The sequence below is a fragment of the Sceloporus occidentalis genome, unplaced genomic scaffold, assembly GCF_023333645.1.
Source record: "Sceloporus occidentalis isolate IW3139 unplaced genomic scaffold, rSceOcc1.0.p SCAF_9, whole genome shotgun sequence".
Taxonomy (NCBI): Eukaryota; Metazoa; Chordata; class Lepidosauria; order Squamata; family Phrynosomatidae; genus Sceloporus; species Sceloporus occidentalis.
In genome coordinates this window covers 41,902,460-41,917,500 of record NW_028316989.1, presented here as the reverse complement: position 1 = coordinate 41,917,500, position 15,041 = coordinate 41,902,460, and the positions used below count along the sequence as shown (strand labels likewise).

Below are 15,041 nucleotides of genomic sequence, written 5' to 3'. Positions count from 1 at the left end.
GATCCCAGTTCTGATCAACTCCATTGATCTTGACTACTGGTGAGCAATTATGGACATAGCAGTTTATCAAGTTCTGGAGGGATGCAGATTTTCCAACTCAAGATACAGCATTGTCTGATTGCTGAAAGTTCTTGATATGTCACTCTCTATGTCAGAAATGGGCAACATATGGTTGTATAAATGTTGTTTTGGTCTTCACTCCCAACAGTCCTAGCAAGCAAAGCCAATAATGAGGGATCGTGGAAGCTGCAGTCCAACAATTAGCTGTCTATATCCCATCTATATTTAATCATAATAAAAACTCTTTCAGACAAGCTAGACAGGTGTAGTGATTTATAGGGTGTGAACTGTAAATCTCACCCAAAATATGAACACAGACAAGCCCCAGCCTAGCATTATCCTAAGTAACTTACTTACAGGAGTGGATAAAGATCCAGACCAAATCACTCCAGCAGAGCATAATGCTCACAATGCGCAGCTAGCATGTGTGCGTGCGTGTGTGTGTGTGCGCGTGTGTGTTCATGTGCATGTAGTCTGTCAACATATGGTGATCCCAGGAGATCATATGACTTCCCCAAAGTCTCTCAGTGGATTTCATGGTCGCGAGAGGAATCCAAATGTACCAGTCACTTTTCCAGAGTCTGTTTTGAGATGAAACTTAACCTACATGCCACATCAACACCGACTCCTTTGCACAGTGGGAGATAGTAAACCGCTTGCAAAAGGGGATATTGTATTTCTTTTCCCATCTCCAGTCTTGAGTCCATCTTTCAACATGCCAAGATGAGGGAAAGTTCCAAGGCTCGAGAAAAGCATTTGGTAGATCTTTGTCAAAAGATGTCTATGTCACACCAGATGAATGATGATCCAGGCGAAGGTAAGCATGCTGGCATAGCAGGTTTTGGAGATCTATGGGACAGAGGTTTGGAGCAACCTCCCCAATACCTTTTTGAATTTCGAGGTTCGTTCCTTGGGTGAGCTTTGAGATTCCACAATGATGTTTCTGTGCCAGCCTAGTTGAAATTCTTTCACTGGCAGAAATTATGGAAAATACATACCTGTGTTTTCACAATTTACTATCTCAGCTAAACCATGGGGTTGCAATTCCTAGGGACGCCCTTCTGTAGACCACGGAGGGTTGCAAACTGCAAATGCTGCTCTGGCCACCTTAAAATTTTGGGAAGGAAGCAAAATGGCAAATTGTGTTCTTCAGAAGCCTCTGGGGAAGGGCAGTTTCAATTTTTACACAGATGGAGGGCTACATTGAGCACAGGAGGGCTGCCTGGGGCCATGATTTGCCCCAAAGCAGTAGATGACAACAAATTTCAAGTGATTCTAACTGCTATCAGCTTGACCACTAGAAAACCTGTTAAATGTTTACATGCATGAAGATATATCCTATATCAAGAGTTCCACTTACTTTTGATGAGGTAAAATTGTATTTCTTTCTTAGGCTGTTCTTGGCGTTATTCTCCCAAAAAAGAAGTGGGAACAAAGGAAGATTCCACCAGAAAAGCTCCCATCAAGCCAAATGAAAAAGTTCAGAAAATTTCAGTCCCAGAGGAGGAAGTCAAGTGAGTCTGGAAATAGGTTCTTGGGAGAACAGTTAGAATATGAGAGCTTATCAGGCAAGGGAAATTGGAAGTATAATCCAGTGGCAATCTGAACGCAATCATGGGGTTTAACGTTATTGTGTGATAGACTGCCACATGCAAATTTGGGCAATGGCATGCTATTTTTGGGCAATGGGGAGCCAGTTCGAATGCAATTCATGTAATTTTGCTAACCTGAATGCGTTCTGGCTCCACTTTCTTTTCATTTGAAATTATGAGTAATTCCTCACTTGTGATAAACTCCACGGAAAAGGGGCACCCCCTCATGATTCTCCTCTTTGGTCAAATGGACAGGGTTAATCTCACTTGCCAACCCAAACCAGCCAATTCGGATGTTGAACGGGGCTTGGATGGCCACTCCAATTTGTTACCTGGAGAAGACAAGCTAGGCAGCGGAGCCTTCGAACTAATGCAATCCATCCAACAGCTGAAACTAACCGACAAGGTACAGGAGAAGCCTCATGCACTTTTCATAGTATTTTTTGCATCTGGCTATCTTTCTCCCCACTGAGAATGTACCCTTAAAGCTGTCTATTCCAACTCTATGACATGTGAGATTTTATTTTGTGTATTTTCCCATCCAAAGGTGCTACCAATTAAGACAAAGAAAACACCATTGCGAAAACAGCTCCAAGCCGAGACTGACTACCTCCTGTATTTGGCCAGGGAAAAGAAGCTGAAACAGAAGGTCCAGAAAGAGCCAAAAACCCCACAGAGTCAGGTGGTGCTAGCTTTTGTACTTTCAAAGGAAGTTTTAGCATCAGCCATTGTAGACTTGATCTCCTTCGGCGGATGCAAGGAGGGATCTAAGATCCGTTCTGGGCACCCATTGACTTCATGGATATGAGGATGGAGAACAAGTCTACAAACGTTTATGCTCAGTCTCACAGGTGCTACAAGATGTTTTGTAAATTAAGGCAAGAGTGGTTTAAGTGGGCTATATTTAAACCTATATTCCAAAAATATGGCAAAAGGCCAAAATAAAGCTGTTTCAGGTCACTTTGGAGGTATGCTGTTTAAATGATGCATGTGTCCTAAGAGTCTGGAAGCCGCGCCAAAGCCACGATCCAGTCCTAAGGATCGTGGTGCAGCTTCTGGACTCTTGGGATGCATGCATCATTTAAACAGCATACCTCCAAAGTGACCTGAAGCAGCTTTATTTTGGCAATCATTGCTTTTTCTGCCAAAATAAAGCTGCTTCGGGTCTCTTTGGAGATATGCTATTTAAATGATGCATGGGTCCTAAGAGTCCGGAGGTTGCGCCAAAGCCACACTCCATTCCTAAGCACTGGAGTGCAGCTTTGGTGCAGCTTCCGGATTCTTAGGATGCATGCATCATTTAAACAGCATACCTCCAAAGAGACCCGAAGCAGCTTTATTTGGGCAGTCTGTAACAGGCCATAGTCTCCTTTCCTGTATCCTTTCTTCCTTTTGTCTAGAAGGATTGACAGGTGGTTAAATGCCTGTATTGCAGCCACTCACTAAAAACCACAAGGGTGGGTTCAATCCCAGCTAAGGGGGCCAGCTGCGCCCATACCTGACCCAGAGGGACCTTGAAACTGTGGTACATGCCCTGGTAACCTCGAGATTGGACTTCTGCAATGGACTCTACATGGGACAGCCCTTGTACCTAACCCGGAAGCTTCAATTGGTGCAGAACATGGCTGCAAGGCTGGTCACTGGCACGTCCAGGGCCAGCCATATAACACCGGTTCTAAAAAACCTCCATTGGCTGCCCATTTGCTTCCGGGCGCAATACAAGGTGCTGGTAATGACCTATAAAGTCCTAAATGGCTTGGGCCCAGGCTACCTGAAGGACCGCCTCTCCCCATACATTCCGCCTCGCACCCTCAGAACAACTGGGCAGCAACTCCTTAGGGTTCCCGGGGCAAGGTTATCCTCCACTTCCAGGAGGTCTTTCTCCATCGCCGCCCCGGCCCTTTGGAACACGCTGCCCATAGAGCTCCGCTCAGTCACCTCCCTGGCCCAATTCAAACGGGAGTTGAAGACCCACCTGTTTGGCATCGCATTCCCCGATTAGTCCTTATAGGCCCCCCCTGCCATAAGGCCACACAGGCAATGGGTTTCTAACCCGGGGGCATTTGTTGTTGTTTTTCTTTTTGTGTCGTTTGTATTTTAACATTGTATATTGAAACTTTTTATGTAATTTTTAACTGTTGTGAACCGCCCTGATCTTTGGAAGGGCGGTATACAAATAAACCATTTATTTATTATTATTTATTATTTATTATTAAGCTTGACTCAGGCTTGCATCCTTCCAAGGTTGCTAAAATGAGTACCCAGACTGTTGGGGGCAATTAGCTTACAGTTGTAAACCGCTTAGACACTGTTAGTTCAGTATGAAGCGGTATGTAAATGAAACTGTTTGTTTTGTTTTTGTCTTGATAAGAATCTTGCAAAAACGGAGCAGAAAGACTACAAGATAGATAAAGAAATTCTTGCAAAGAATCAAGAAAAGAAGGAGAAGGAGAGGGAGAAGAAGCAGATGAAAACAGCCCAAGACAAGGAAGAGAAGGTATAGCAACCATAATATGGCTGTTTAAATGTTAAATTAGAACCCTGGCGATCTGGCTTCGATTCCCCTCACTGACAAGGCAATGCCATGCATTCTTCAGGACCAAGAGATTCCTAGAGAGAAAAATGCACTTGCTCTCAGGTTTGCTACTAACCCTTTCCATTCTCTTTCGCTCTCAACAGGAAAAGAAGGAGAAAACCGCAGTTCGTCATGATCCTTCTCCAAAGGTCCACCAGACGCCGCCTCCTCCTCCTCCTCCTCCTCCTCCTTCTCAGCCAAACAAAAGGCCAGGTAAGAAACCAGGCAGAAGCTGACACACAACACTTTCCATTAGTTCTCATGGCCCGAACAGACAAGCCAAAATAAAGCTGCTTCGGGTCACATTGGAGGTATGCTATTTAAATGCACATGCAAGGCCAGAAGGTGTACCAATGCTGTGCTCCAGTCCTTAGGACTGGAGCGTGGCTTTGACGCAGCTTCCAGCCTCTTAGGACGCATGCATCGTTTAAACAGCATATCTCCAAAGTGATCCAAAGCAACTTTATTTTGGCCTGTCTGTTCGGGCCCTCAGTCAGATATCCAAAGAGATATAATTTTACAATTCAAAAAGGACATTGAGAAACTAGAGTGTGTCTAAAGGAGGGTGACTAAAATTGGGTCTGGAAACCATGCCCTATGAGAAACACCTTAGGGAGGTGGGGATGTTTAGCCTGGAGAAAAGAAGGTTAAGAGGTGATATGATAGCCCTGTTTAAATTATTATTATTATTATTATTAACCTTTATTTATAAAGCGCTGTAAATTTACACATTTATAAATTTACACATTTATATATAATATTTCCTTCCTTTATTAGCAAAGCGAGGCTTTGGACCAAGAGACAGTCATGGGAAGCCTTCCTGCAACAGAACACCCCAGAAGCGGTTGTGCAGCGACTGGGACCACAGGTCAGCTGACGTTTTCATATAGATATTCTTAAGGGTGAAAGGAAAAGATAACATAAAATCTGATTACTTTCCCCTTCAAATAAGTGAACACATTTGTTCTATCTGTAACTACAAAGGAGCGTGGACAAAAGAAAAGAAATATAACAATTGGTCTATCTAATTTTAGTATAATGTATTCCATATAACATAAAACATCTTATAATTTGCAATTTTGGTTCCATCGTACTTATCTAAACACTGTATTCCTTTATTTTATTTTATTACAAAACAAAACAAATTACATTTACCTAAACCACATAACATAAAACATATAACATATATAACATATAACAGAAGCATCTTATCAGAATACACAGTCATCCACCATCCCTCCCTCCCCACCCCAACCCCAACATAAATACCTTTCACTCTCTCCGCTTCGTTCTTCCTAAGACTTTGACAGACATTGACAAGACTTCCTTGGTTTAAACCCTTACCGTTTCAGGTGTATTTTTGACCAAGAAGCTAAATCCCTTTTTATCTCAGTCCAAAGCTTAATATAATTATTTTGAAATAGATCAATATTTCTATTTGTCATAACAATTCCTAGGTATTTAGCCTTATTATTGATTTTAAATCCAGAAATTTTACTCAGTTCCCCCTTCTTATCCTTGCTTAAATTCTTTGTTATAAAAGAGGTTTTAGATTGATTTATCATCTGTATATTCTTGTAATGTGGACAACAATGTCTAGCTTTAAATTCATGTTCTCTTATTCTTACCCCTTTTATCTCAGGGTTAGTTCTAACGTGGTTCAACAATACCTCAAATGCAACAATAAACAAGAGAGGGGATAGGGAACAGCCTGTCTTGTACCACGCTCAATTTTAAAATAACCCGTTCTTTCATTATTTACTATCAGTTACGCCTTTTGTTCAACGTATATAGCAAATAACCAATTGTATAATTTTGGTCCCAGATTCATCCATTCCAGTACTTCTTGTAGATAACTCAAACTAATCCTATCAAATGCTTTCTCCTCATCCACCAAACAGCATAGCCAGCTTCTCATCATTCTGGCGCTCAAATTTTTCAAGGATGTTTAACACTGTCCTAATATTATTTTTACCATGCCTGTTTGGAAGGAATCCACACTCATCTCCGTGTATATGCTTACTTAAAACTTTCATGTTTCTGGCATCCTGGATGTCTTCTTCTGAGGTGACACCTCTCTTTCATTATCTCTTGTTCTGTCCAGGGATGAACCGGACAACAAGCGGAGACGTCTAGCCACTAATAAGCGCATGCTGCCACGTCCTGAGGTCCAAAACTCATGTTGCAGCCCTCCACCTGCAAAGAAGCGTCACCTTGAAACTCCCTGTTGTTGCTGCCATAACACCCCAGTTTGCAGGTTTCCAACACAACAGGGAAAAGATGTCCGGCGGCAGCTGAAGGGAGAAGCCAAGAAGAGGAGAGCAGAGGCCAAGAAGAGGAGAGCAGAGGCCAAGAGGAGAGCAGAGGCCAAGAAGAGAACAGAGGCCAAGAAGAGAACAGAGGCTAGGAAGATAGCAAAGGCCAGGAAGAGGCCAGGAAGAGAGCAGAGGCCACCTGCTTAAGGAGAAAAAAAAAGACCAGAGCCTGCCCATTCATCTAATACTAACCGGGTGAAAGAACTTGTAGCCTAAGCTTTCATAGACTTGGTTGGCTTCCTACAATGCAAAAAAATGAAGTTTCAAAATGATTGATAGCTGTCAAACTTACTTAGCCCTTCCAATATAGACCTGCCACACCCCTTGACCAATTGGAAGCAGTGCTCTGAACCATCCAACTGTGAAGAGCTGTCCCTTCTTATCCACTGGGGGCTGGTTCCAGGACCCCCTGTGGATAACAAGGCCTGTGGATGCTCAAGTCTCATTAAATACGAGGGGATATTGTGAAGGTGGAGTCTGCAAAATCTCAAAGCTACATGCCTGAAATGCTTGTGTTGGTGCATTACCCCTCGTACAATGAATGACATAGCAAAATATTCCCCCTCTTTAAAATAGTAGCAAACCCACCAAGGTTTGCTACTTGGAATTTATCCTTTGTTTGAAAACTTTCAAGCTGCAAAAGCTTGAACCAGTGGCTAAAAAATCCATGGCTTAGGAGGGGGAACTACTATACACCTTTCCAGTGAATGGTTCCATTAGCCTCAGCGAACTCACGTGGCCTCTTTTTTTCTCTTGCCCTGCAATTCCTGACCAGTAGGTTTTTTTTGACCTGTCTGTTTTCTGATCCATCCAATGTGGGCAAATCTCCAACACCCACGAAATTATCCAAACCGCCCTCCCATCTCTTCCGAGCCAGGCTTGACTTTGAAGGCTGGCAGGAAAGAGATGGAAAAGGCCAGGAGCCTTCCATGCCTTCTCTCCTGAGTTTGACTTTGAAACTTGGCAGAGAAGGGAAGGAAAAGATCCAGCTTTCCCTGACCTTTCTCTGCCAGGCTGGTCTCTCAAATAAAGAGTAAAGCCGCGTGGAGCAAGGAGAGGGGACGCTGGGCCCCCATGGGTTTACTCTAAAATAATGACACATGGGGCAGGGAGGGATCCAGCCCAAGCCCCGGAGCCACAATTCCTGCCACCCAGACTGATCCAGACCATCCAATGGGAAAACAGCCCTTAGACCAATACACTGTAGAGTGAAGCAGTCATGGAGACACTTTTGGCTATTCTATGTAAAAAGGAATGGCCCCATTATTATTATTATTATTATTATTATTATTATTATTAACCTTTATTTATAAAGCGCTGTAAATTTACACAGCACTGTATTAATACTAACGGACCCTTTTAGATCAACTTGGATAAATTCCTTAATTTTGAAGCTTTTGTCTATTGGGTTATCAAGAGATCATGTACTTATGTTGGCTTATAATAAAGCAAAAACTGTTATCACACAGAGAATTAAAGATATTGACCTGCAAACCCACAAAAGCAAAGCAATTCTCTATCCCATAATTGGGGGAACTGAAAGAATTCCATACATGCCAAATACTTTGATAACCTGCACATCCCCAAATTTAGAAGAGCATTTATGCTCGCAAGATTTAATATCATTCCGTCAGCCGTAGTTGAAGGCAAATATAAAAAGATTCCTGCGGCTCTGAGGAGGTTGAGTCAATTGGACATGTCCTTTTTTGTTGCTCCCTTTATCTAGAATCTCATGCCATATATATATATATATATATATATATATATATCTTCTTTTACAACACCTACCTGGCAGAAAAGAGCAATTTTATGTCTTTCAGACTACAAGGAACTAGTAACCGTAAAAGTTGCCAAGTTCTTTGCAGCTGCAATTATCTGCCGTAAAAACTTTTTAATACAGATGAAGTAAGAAAGCTTTAGAGTTTGGCCATAAGGAGCCATCATCTTGCTGTTTTTACATATTTTATCTTTATACCATTTTATATCAAATGTCACAGATATGGCATTGAAAAAGTTTGTTGAAAACTGAATAACTATGCCAATGTTTTAATTTTTTTTCTTTTCCTGAATCTTGAAAAGGTTTTGTGGAATGAGGATGTGGTATCCGACTGTTGACTGTGCCAATGTTTTATAACACTTGACTATGCTCAGATGAATTTAGAGAGCTCAGGATTTTTGCTGTCTTCTAAAATATTGTCAAGTTCATTTTGTCTTTTTGTAATGCCTTCTTCTTTTAAATCTATTTTCAATTTGATTTGTTTTCTCTCTCTCTCTCTCTCTGTTAGAATGTTATTAAATACTTTCTTAAGTCTGTGGATAAGTTAATTTTCTAATCCCATGTATGTCCTGACAACCTATGTTCAAGATCTTTTTATGTTGAATATTCCAAAGGTGCCCCTACAAAACATGTTTTAGCATGCAAGAATAGCTGATGTCTTTGCAATGTATCAGTCTAAGGCCTGTCTTCTTACCAGATAGTCCAGACTATGGAGATTATCACAATAGCAAACTGGTAGCCATTTTTGAAAAGGTTCAGCCCACGCTCAGCCTGGACTCAGGTCTGCTTTTTTGCCAATGCGATAATCTCCTATGTGATTCAGAAAGGTCCAAAACCAATTCCTAAAGGTCAGGTCTGATAGGGCGAGTTTGAGCAAGGCTTGTATTCAAGCAAATTGGACCATGTGCTGCAGAGAGGATTGCTATAACTGTCACTAAGCCAAAAATGTAGGACAAAATCTAGACCAAACGGTAGGACAACTGCAGGACAAAACTCAGCCCCAAATGTTGGACATTTAAGGTCGTCCATTTTTCTTAAATGTCCTACATTTTGGGCTGAGTTTTGTCCTGCAATTGCCCTACAATTTGGTGTTGAATTTGTTCCACATTTTGTCACTGGTAATAGTGAACAGTTATGGCACCCCTACATGTGCTGCAGATAGGTTTGCCATAATTGTCCAGTAAGCCAAAATGTAAAACAAACTCTAGACCAAACTGTAGGACAACGGCAGGACAAAACTCAGCCCAAAATGTAGGACATTTAAGCTCCTCCATTTTTCTTATATGTCCTACATTCTGGGCTGAGTTTTGTCCTCCAGTTTGGTTTGATTTTGTTCCACATTTTGTCCCAGGTTTCAGTGGACACTTACGGCAACCCTAGTTGCAGATTTACCCTCTTTGGATGGATCGACAGGGCTACTGATCATGGGTTGCAGGGCAGGATAGGGGGGGTGGGGGGGTGGGTCACGTCACCGCGCTGAGGCCAATTGAACCATTCACTGGAAATGTGCACAGTTGGATGGTTCAGACCGCTGGGAAGGGTCAAATCATTTGGACAGCTATCATGAAATGAGCAGTCCCCCCTTCCTAGGCAATTCTTCACTCAAAGTCAATCATGTCTATGATTGCTTAGGCTACAAATTCATCTTGTGTGGTAAGGCTCTGAGTGGTTTCTCATGTAAATATGTTATTAATATTATTAATTGGTTTAATATTAAAATGTGAGATGGTTTTTTAATGCTATTTTAGGGTGGGAGGGAGATAGGGAATTGGGATTTTGTGTGTCTTATTATGTTTTTACTTCTGGTTTTTTTGATGTTGTGTTTTCATTGTTCTTTTGTTTGTTGTTACCCGCCTCGATCCAATACAGGGAGAGGCGGGATACAAATAAATATTATTATTATTATTGTTGGTTACTTGTTGTGTTTGGGCTATTTGTTTATATAGGTGCCACCCAAAAACTGCAGAGTTTGCTGGCGCAATGTTATTTGAACCAGCAGACACTGTCCCCTTTCAGGAAGATGTAGTCCAAAAGGAGCAAGTATGGTGATCTCAGTGGAATAGAAACCCACTGGGTGACTTTGAACAAGTCACAGTCTCTGTGCCTCTGAGGAAGGGAATGGCAAACCCCTCTAAACCAATCATGCCAAGAAAGCCCTGTGATAGGTTTGCATTAGGAGCAGCATAATTTGGAAGCAACTTAAAAGCACACAGCAACAAATAACAACAAGAAAAAGCCATATCTCAGTTAGACCCTAGAGATTACCAGTGAGTAGGTAAGTAGTGAGTAGATTAGACACAATAATTCAATGCCTTAGACCTCTGCCTGCCTGTGCTTCAAGTTGTGACCCTAAAGCAAACCTATCACAGGGTTTTCTTGGCAAGGTTCATTAGATAGTATATAGTATATTGGAGAAACTATTGCAGTGTAGTGGTTTGAATGTTGGACTACGACTGGATGCCAGTGTTCGAATGCCCGCTCATCCATGGAAGCCCACTGGGTGACCTTAGGCAAGTGACACTCTCTCAGCCTCAGAGGATAGCAATGGCAAACCTCCTCTGGAAAAAAACTGCCAAGAAAACCCCATCATAGGTTTGTCTTAGGGTCGCCATAAATTGGAAACCACTTGAAGGCACACAACAACAGCAATCCCTAGTCACTGCTTCTAAATCTGCATCCATACCTATATATTAGCACTTGTAAATCTCATGCAAGTTAGCGTACTCTTTTTGATGATGGTGGGCTTCCCTTTTTTGGCAATGCGTTAAGAGGCTACAACAACAACCTATTTATTATTATTATTGTTATTAACCTTTATTTATAAAGCGCTGTAAATTTACACAGCGCTGTACATACAATCTTTTAGTTAGACGGTTCCCTGCCCTCAGGCTTACAATCTAAGAAGACACGATACAAAAAGAGAAGGGAGTGGTGGTGGGGAATGGGATCAGGCCCAGCAGTTCTTCTCCACCTCCGAGGCCTGGACCAAGGCAGATGGACTGGAGGAAGGGCTTGGCTTCTTAATGGATGCTTAAAAGGAGGCTTCCTGGGTCAGAGAGGGGCTCACCTCTGGGAATGCTTCTCTAAATGAACATGACTTTTTGCACTATTGCAGAATGAACAATGATGTTGTATGGTAACCGGTCTGGGGGTGAAATCAATTGAACCCTATGATTTTAAAACCAGGAAAGCTCCCTCCCTCCTCGAATTTACTTAGCAACAAACCTTGCAATTAGCATGAATGAATGGCATCATCTAGAGGCAGCATGGCGTCGTGGTGTGAGTGTTGGTCTAGGACACTGGGCAACCAGAGTTACAATTCCCCCCTCAGTTAGCACTGGAAACCCACTGAGCAAGTCACGTTCTCTCAACCTCGGAGAAAGTCAAAGGGAAATCACCTCTGAACAAATTATGCCAAGAAAAACCTGTAACAGGGTTACTTTTGGGTTGGAAAATGACATGAAGGTACACAACAACACAAGACTAATGCAGGAGCCAGAGAGGTCCCAGTTCCCTATCCCCTCTAAATTTATCCTCAGCGTTGTTATTTTCTGCCAGCAGTACATTGTTATATGCTATCCCTGTGTGTTGTTTTTAACTGTCCTTGAGTTGACTTTGGCAACTCTGTGGATGAGACATCTCCAAGACTGTTCTGCTCAGACCCTGCAGGCTCAAACCTGTGACCGCTTTGATTGAATCCAGTATCAATTTCTATTGCCTATTAACATTCCTAACATCATTGTCTTTGTCACTGTCTTTTCTAAGGAGCTATGCTTTCTGGCCAAAGTGCGACAGCCTGAGTTTTGTCATCTTGGCTTCTAAGGAGAGAGAGCTCAGGCTTGATTTGTTCTAGGGCCCATTTGTGTGTCCTTTATGCTGTCCACAGTGCTTTTCTCCAGCACCACATTTCAAATGAGTTTACAGTCAGTCCTCCGTATCCACAGATTAGCATCCATGGCTTGAAAATATGAAAATACTTAAATCCGCAAAAGCAAACCTTGATTTTGCCATTTTATATAAATCCAGATTTGCTTTTTGTTCCCAAAATATAATATTTTCAAGTCGTGGATGCTTGAATCCATGGATAAAAAAATCCATGGCTACAGATGGCTGACTGTAAACTCATTTGAGATGTGGTGCTAGAGAAGAGGGCTTTGAATACCTTAGGCAGCCAAAAGGACAAACGAATGGACCTGAGCATCCATGGATTTTGGTATCCATAGGTGGTCCTAGAACCAAACCACAGCAGATTCCAAGGTGCACTGCATTTTCTTTCTGTTGCTTTCTTCACTTTCCTGTTCTCCCAGCCATACATGGTGATGATGGGGAATACAATGGCTTGTGTAATTCTAACTTTAGTGCTCAACTGTATATCTTTACACTTCAGGGTCTTGTCCAGTTCTTTCATAGCTGGCCTTCTCATTCCTAGTCTTCTTCTGGTTTCTTGACTGCAGTCTCCATTTTTATCAATACTTGATCTGAGTTCTGGGAAATCTTTATTTCAATTTCCTCATTTTCTAGATTGAACGTATGTAGGTCTTCAGTGGTCATTATTTTTGTATTCCTTATGTTCAGCAAGGAACCAGTGTGGTGCAGTGATCTGAACGTTGGGCTACAGAGAACAGGGTCCGAATCCCAGCTTGAGCATAACAACTCACTGGGTGACCTTGGCCAAATAGATCACACTCTCTCAGCCTCAGAGGATGGTTATGGCAAACCCCCTCTGAAAACATTTGACAAGAAAACCCCATGATAGGTTCTCCTTAGGGTTGCCATACATTGGAGACGACTTGAAGGCACACAACAGTAACAAATGGGAAATCTTAAACTAGATTTCAATGTCCGCGTTTTCTAGATGGAAGGCGCATAGCTCCTCGGGGGTCCTTATTTTTCTTTTCTTTATGAGAGCCAGCATGGTGTAGTGGTTTGAGTGTTGAAGGCAGGCAATAGGAAACCTCCTCTGAACAAACCTTGCCAAGAAAACAAGGGTGCCCTTGTAAACTCTAGAAACTTGACTTTCAAGGAAGCAGGGCTGGGATTTAGCTAGAAGTCAGGTGTGTGGGTCTTCCTTTCCAACCCTTCCAGAGGCTGTGTATGTCTGTAGGTTAGTGCCCCCTCCCTGGGTCCTTCCTGCCTTGGTCTTGCCCAAGAATTGAGGAGGCTGCTGGGATGGGCTCCTCTGCTCAGATCTGGAGCTTCTGCCCTCTGAACCAGAGATGATCATAGAATCCTAGAGATGAAAGAGACTCCAAGGATCATCCAGTCCAACCCCATCCAGCCGTGCAGGAACTCACAATCATAGTATCCCAAAGAGATGGCCATCCAGCCTCTCTTTAAAAAACCAAAGGAGGAGACTCCACTACACTCTGAGGCAGCATCGTCCACTGTCCAACAGCTCTTACTGTCAGTTCCCCCTAATGTTGAGTTGGAATCTCTTTTCCTGGAGCTTGCATCCATTGTTCCCTGTCTTATTCTCTGGAGCAGCAGAAAACAAGCTTTTCTCCATCCTCAATGTGACACCCCTTCAAACACTTAAACAGGGCTATCATATCAGCTCTTAACCCTCTCTTCTCCAGGCTAAACCCCCCCCCCCCCAGCTCCGTAAACTCTCTCCTCATTGGGCATGGCTTCCAGACCCTTCATGCTTTGGGTCTCCCTCCTTGGATGATGGAGAGATGCTGGGAGGAAGGCAAGAGAGCATCCTCTGCTGCTGCAGCAGCAGCAGCATCCAAGGCAGAGAAGGCAGTCGCAGTGTGAGCTTGCTATTGTTGTCGTTGCTGCTGCTGCTGCAAGAGCCACAACTGGGCATTGCATCGCTGCCACAAACCTTCCCTCCTCTGGTTGTTTGGCCAAGCGGGGCACCATGCTTAGGGGGCACCTCCTGGGCGGCTGCTTCATCATCATCACCATCATCCTCCTTTTTGCAAAGTCTTGGCTGCAGGAGGAAGAAAAGCATCAAAAGAGCTGGAGGTGAGCAACAGAAGATCGGGGCTTGCAGGAGCCGCGGAGCATCCCAAGGCAAGTTGGAGGGAAGGGAAGCAAAGGGGGGAGGCAAAGGACACAATGCACACAAACACACACACACACACCAATAGGGTGGGAAGGTCTGAGACCAGAGATGGCATGGCTTCTCTCTTCCTCCCCATAAGCAAAGTAAGGGGGATCTTGGGGGTGGGACATGATCCAGCTTGCCCCATAGATCCAGCACATGGGTGGGGTGCATCACAGGCTTTTTTCTGGGATGACCACAAAAAAGGGGTCCTGTCTCTTTAAGAGTGGACCGCCTCGGACCAGGTCGAGAAGAGCCCTACAGACCCAAAGGGCCCCTCTCGCTCCATTCGCCCTTAAAGGGACAGGCACCTCTTTTTCACCCCCCTTTGCTCCTGATTCTTAGGGCATCGGAGGGAAAAGGAGGCAGAAGAGGAGGGTGAGAAAGGGTTTTTCCCTGGGCTGCATCCACACTGCAGAACTAACCCGGTTTGACCCCGCTTTAACTGCTCTGGCTCAATGCTAGGGGATTCTGGGAAAGGTGGTTGTTGGTTGTGTGGCACCAGAGCAAAGAACAGGCAGGATCCACTGATTCTTCTTTGCCTAAGAAAACCCTATGAAGTTCATGGGGTTGCCATAGGTTGACAGGCACATGAAGTCCATGGGGTTGCAATAGGTTGACAGGCACATAAACACATACACAGAGGCAGACAGCAAAGGAGCATCCTTGCAGA

The 15,041-nt window shown here is 43.4% G+C and overlaps 1 protein-coding gene across 1 annotated transcript; it reads left to right on the top strand.

Moving 5' to 3' along the window:
• Positions 1-783: 783 nt before the first annotated feature.
• LOC149307396 (uncharacterized) lies at positions 784-4,463 on the top strand. Its single transcript, XM_089538313.1, has 6 exons — positions 784-877; positions 1,454-1,574; positions 1,908-2,058; positions 2,200-2,334; positions 4,024-4,149; positions 4,332-4,463. Exons 1-6 carry the CDS (start codon positions 784-786, stop codon positions 4,461-4,463), a joined length of 759 nt encoding a protein of 252 aa, XP_089394439.1.
• The last annotated feature ends 10,578 nt before the right edge of the window (positions 4,464-15,041 follow it).

Bases quoted from the DNA above. Each gene is read 5' to 3' on its own strand.
- LOC149307396 (XM_089538313.1), top strand. From the start codon at position 784: ATGAGGGAAAGTTCCAAGGCTCGAGAAAAGCATTTGGTAGATCTTTGT. The intron at 878-1,453 runs GTAAGCATGCTG...TTTCTTTCTTAG, and splicing joins GAATGATGATCCAGGCGAAG to GCTGTTCTTGGCGTTATTCT. The intron at 1,575-1,907 runs GTGAGTCTGGAA...TCAAATGGACAG, and splicing joins GTCCCAGAGGAGGAAGTCAA to GGTTAATCTCACTTGCCAAC.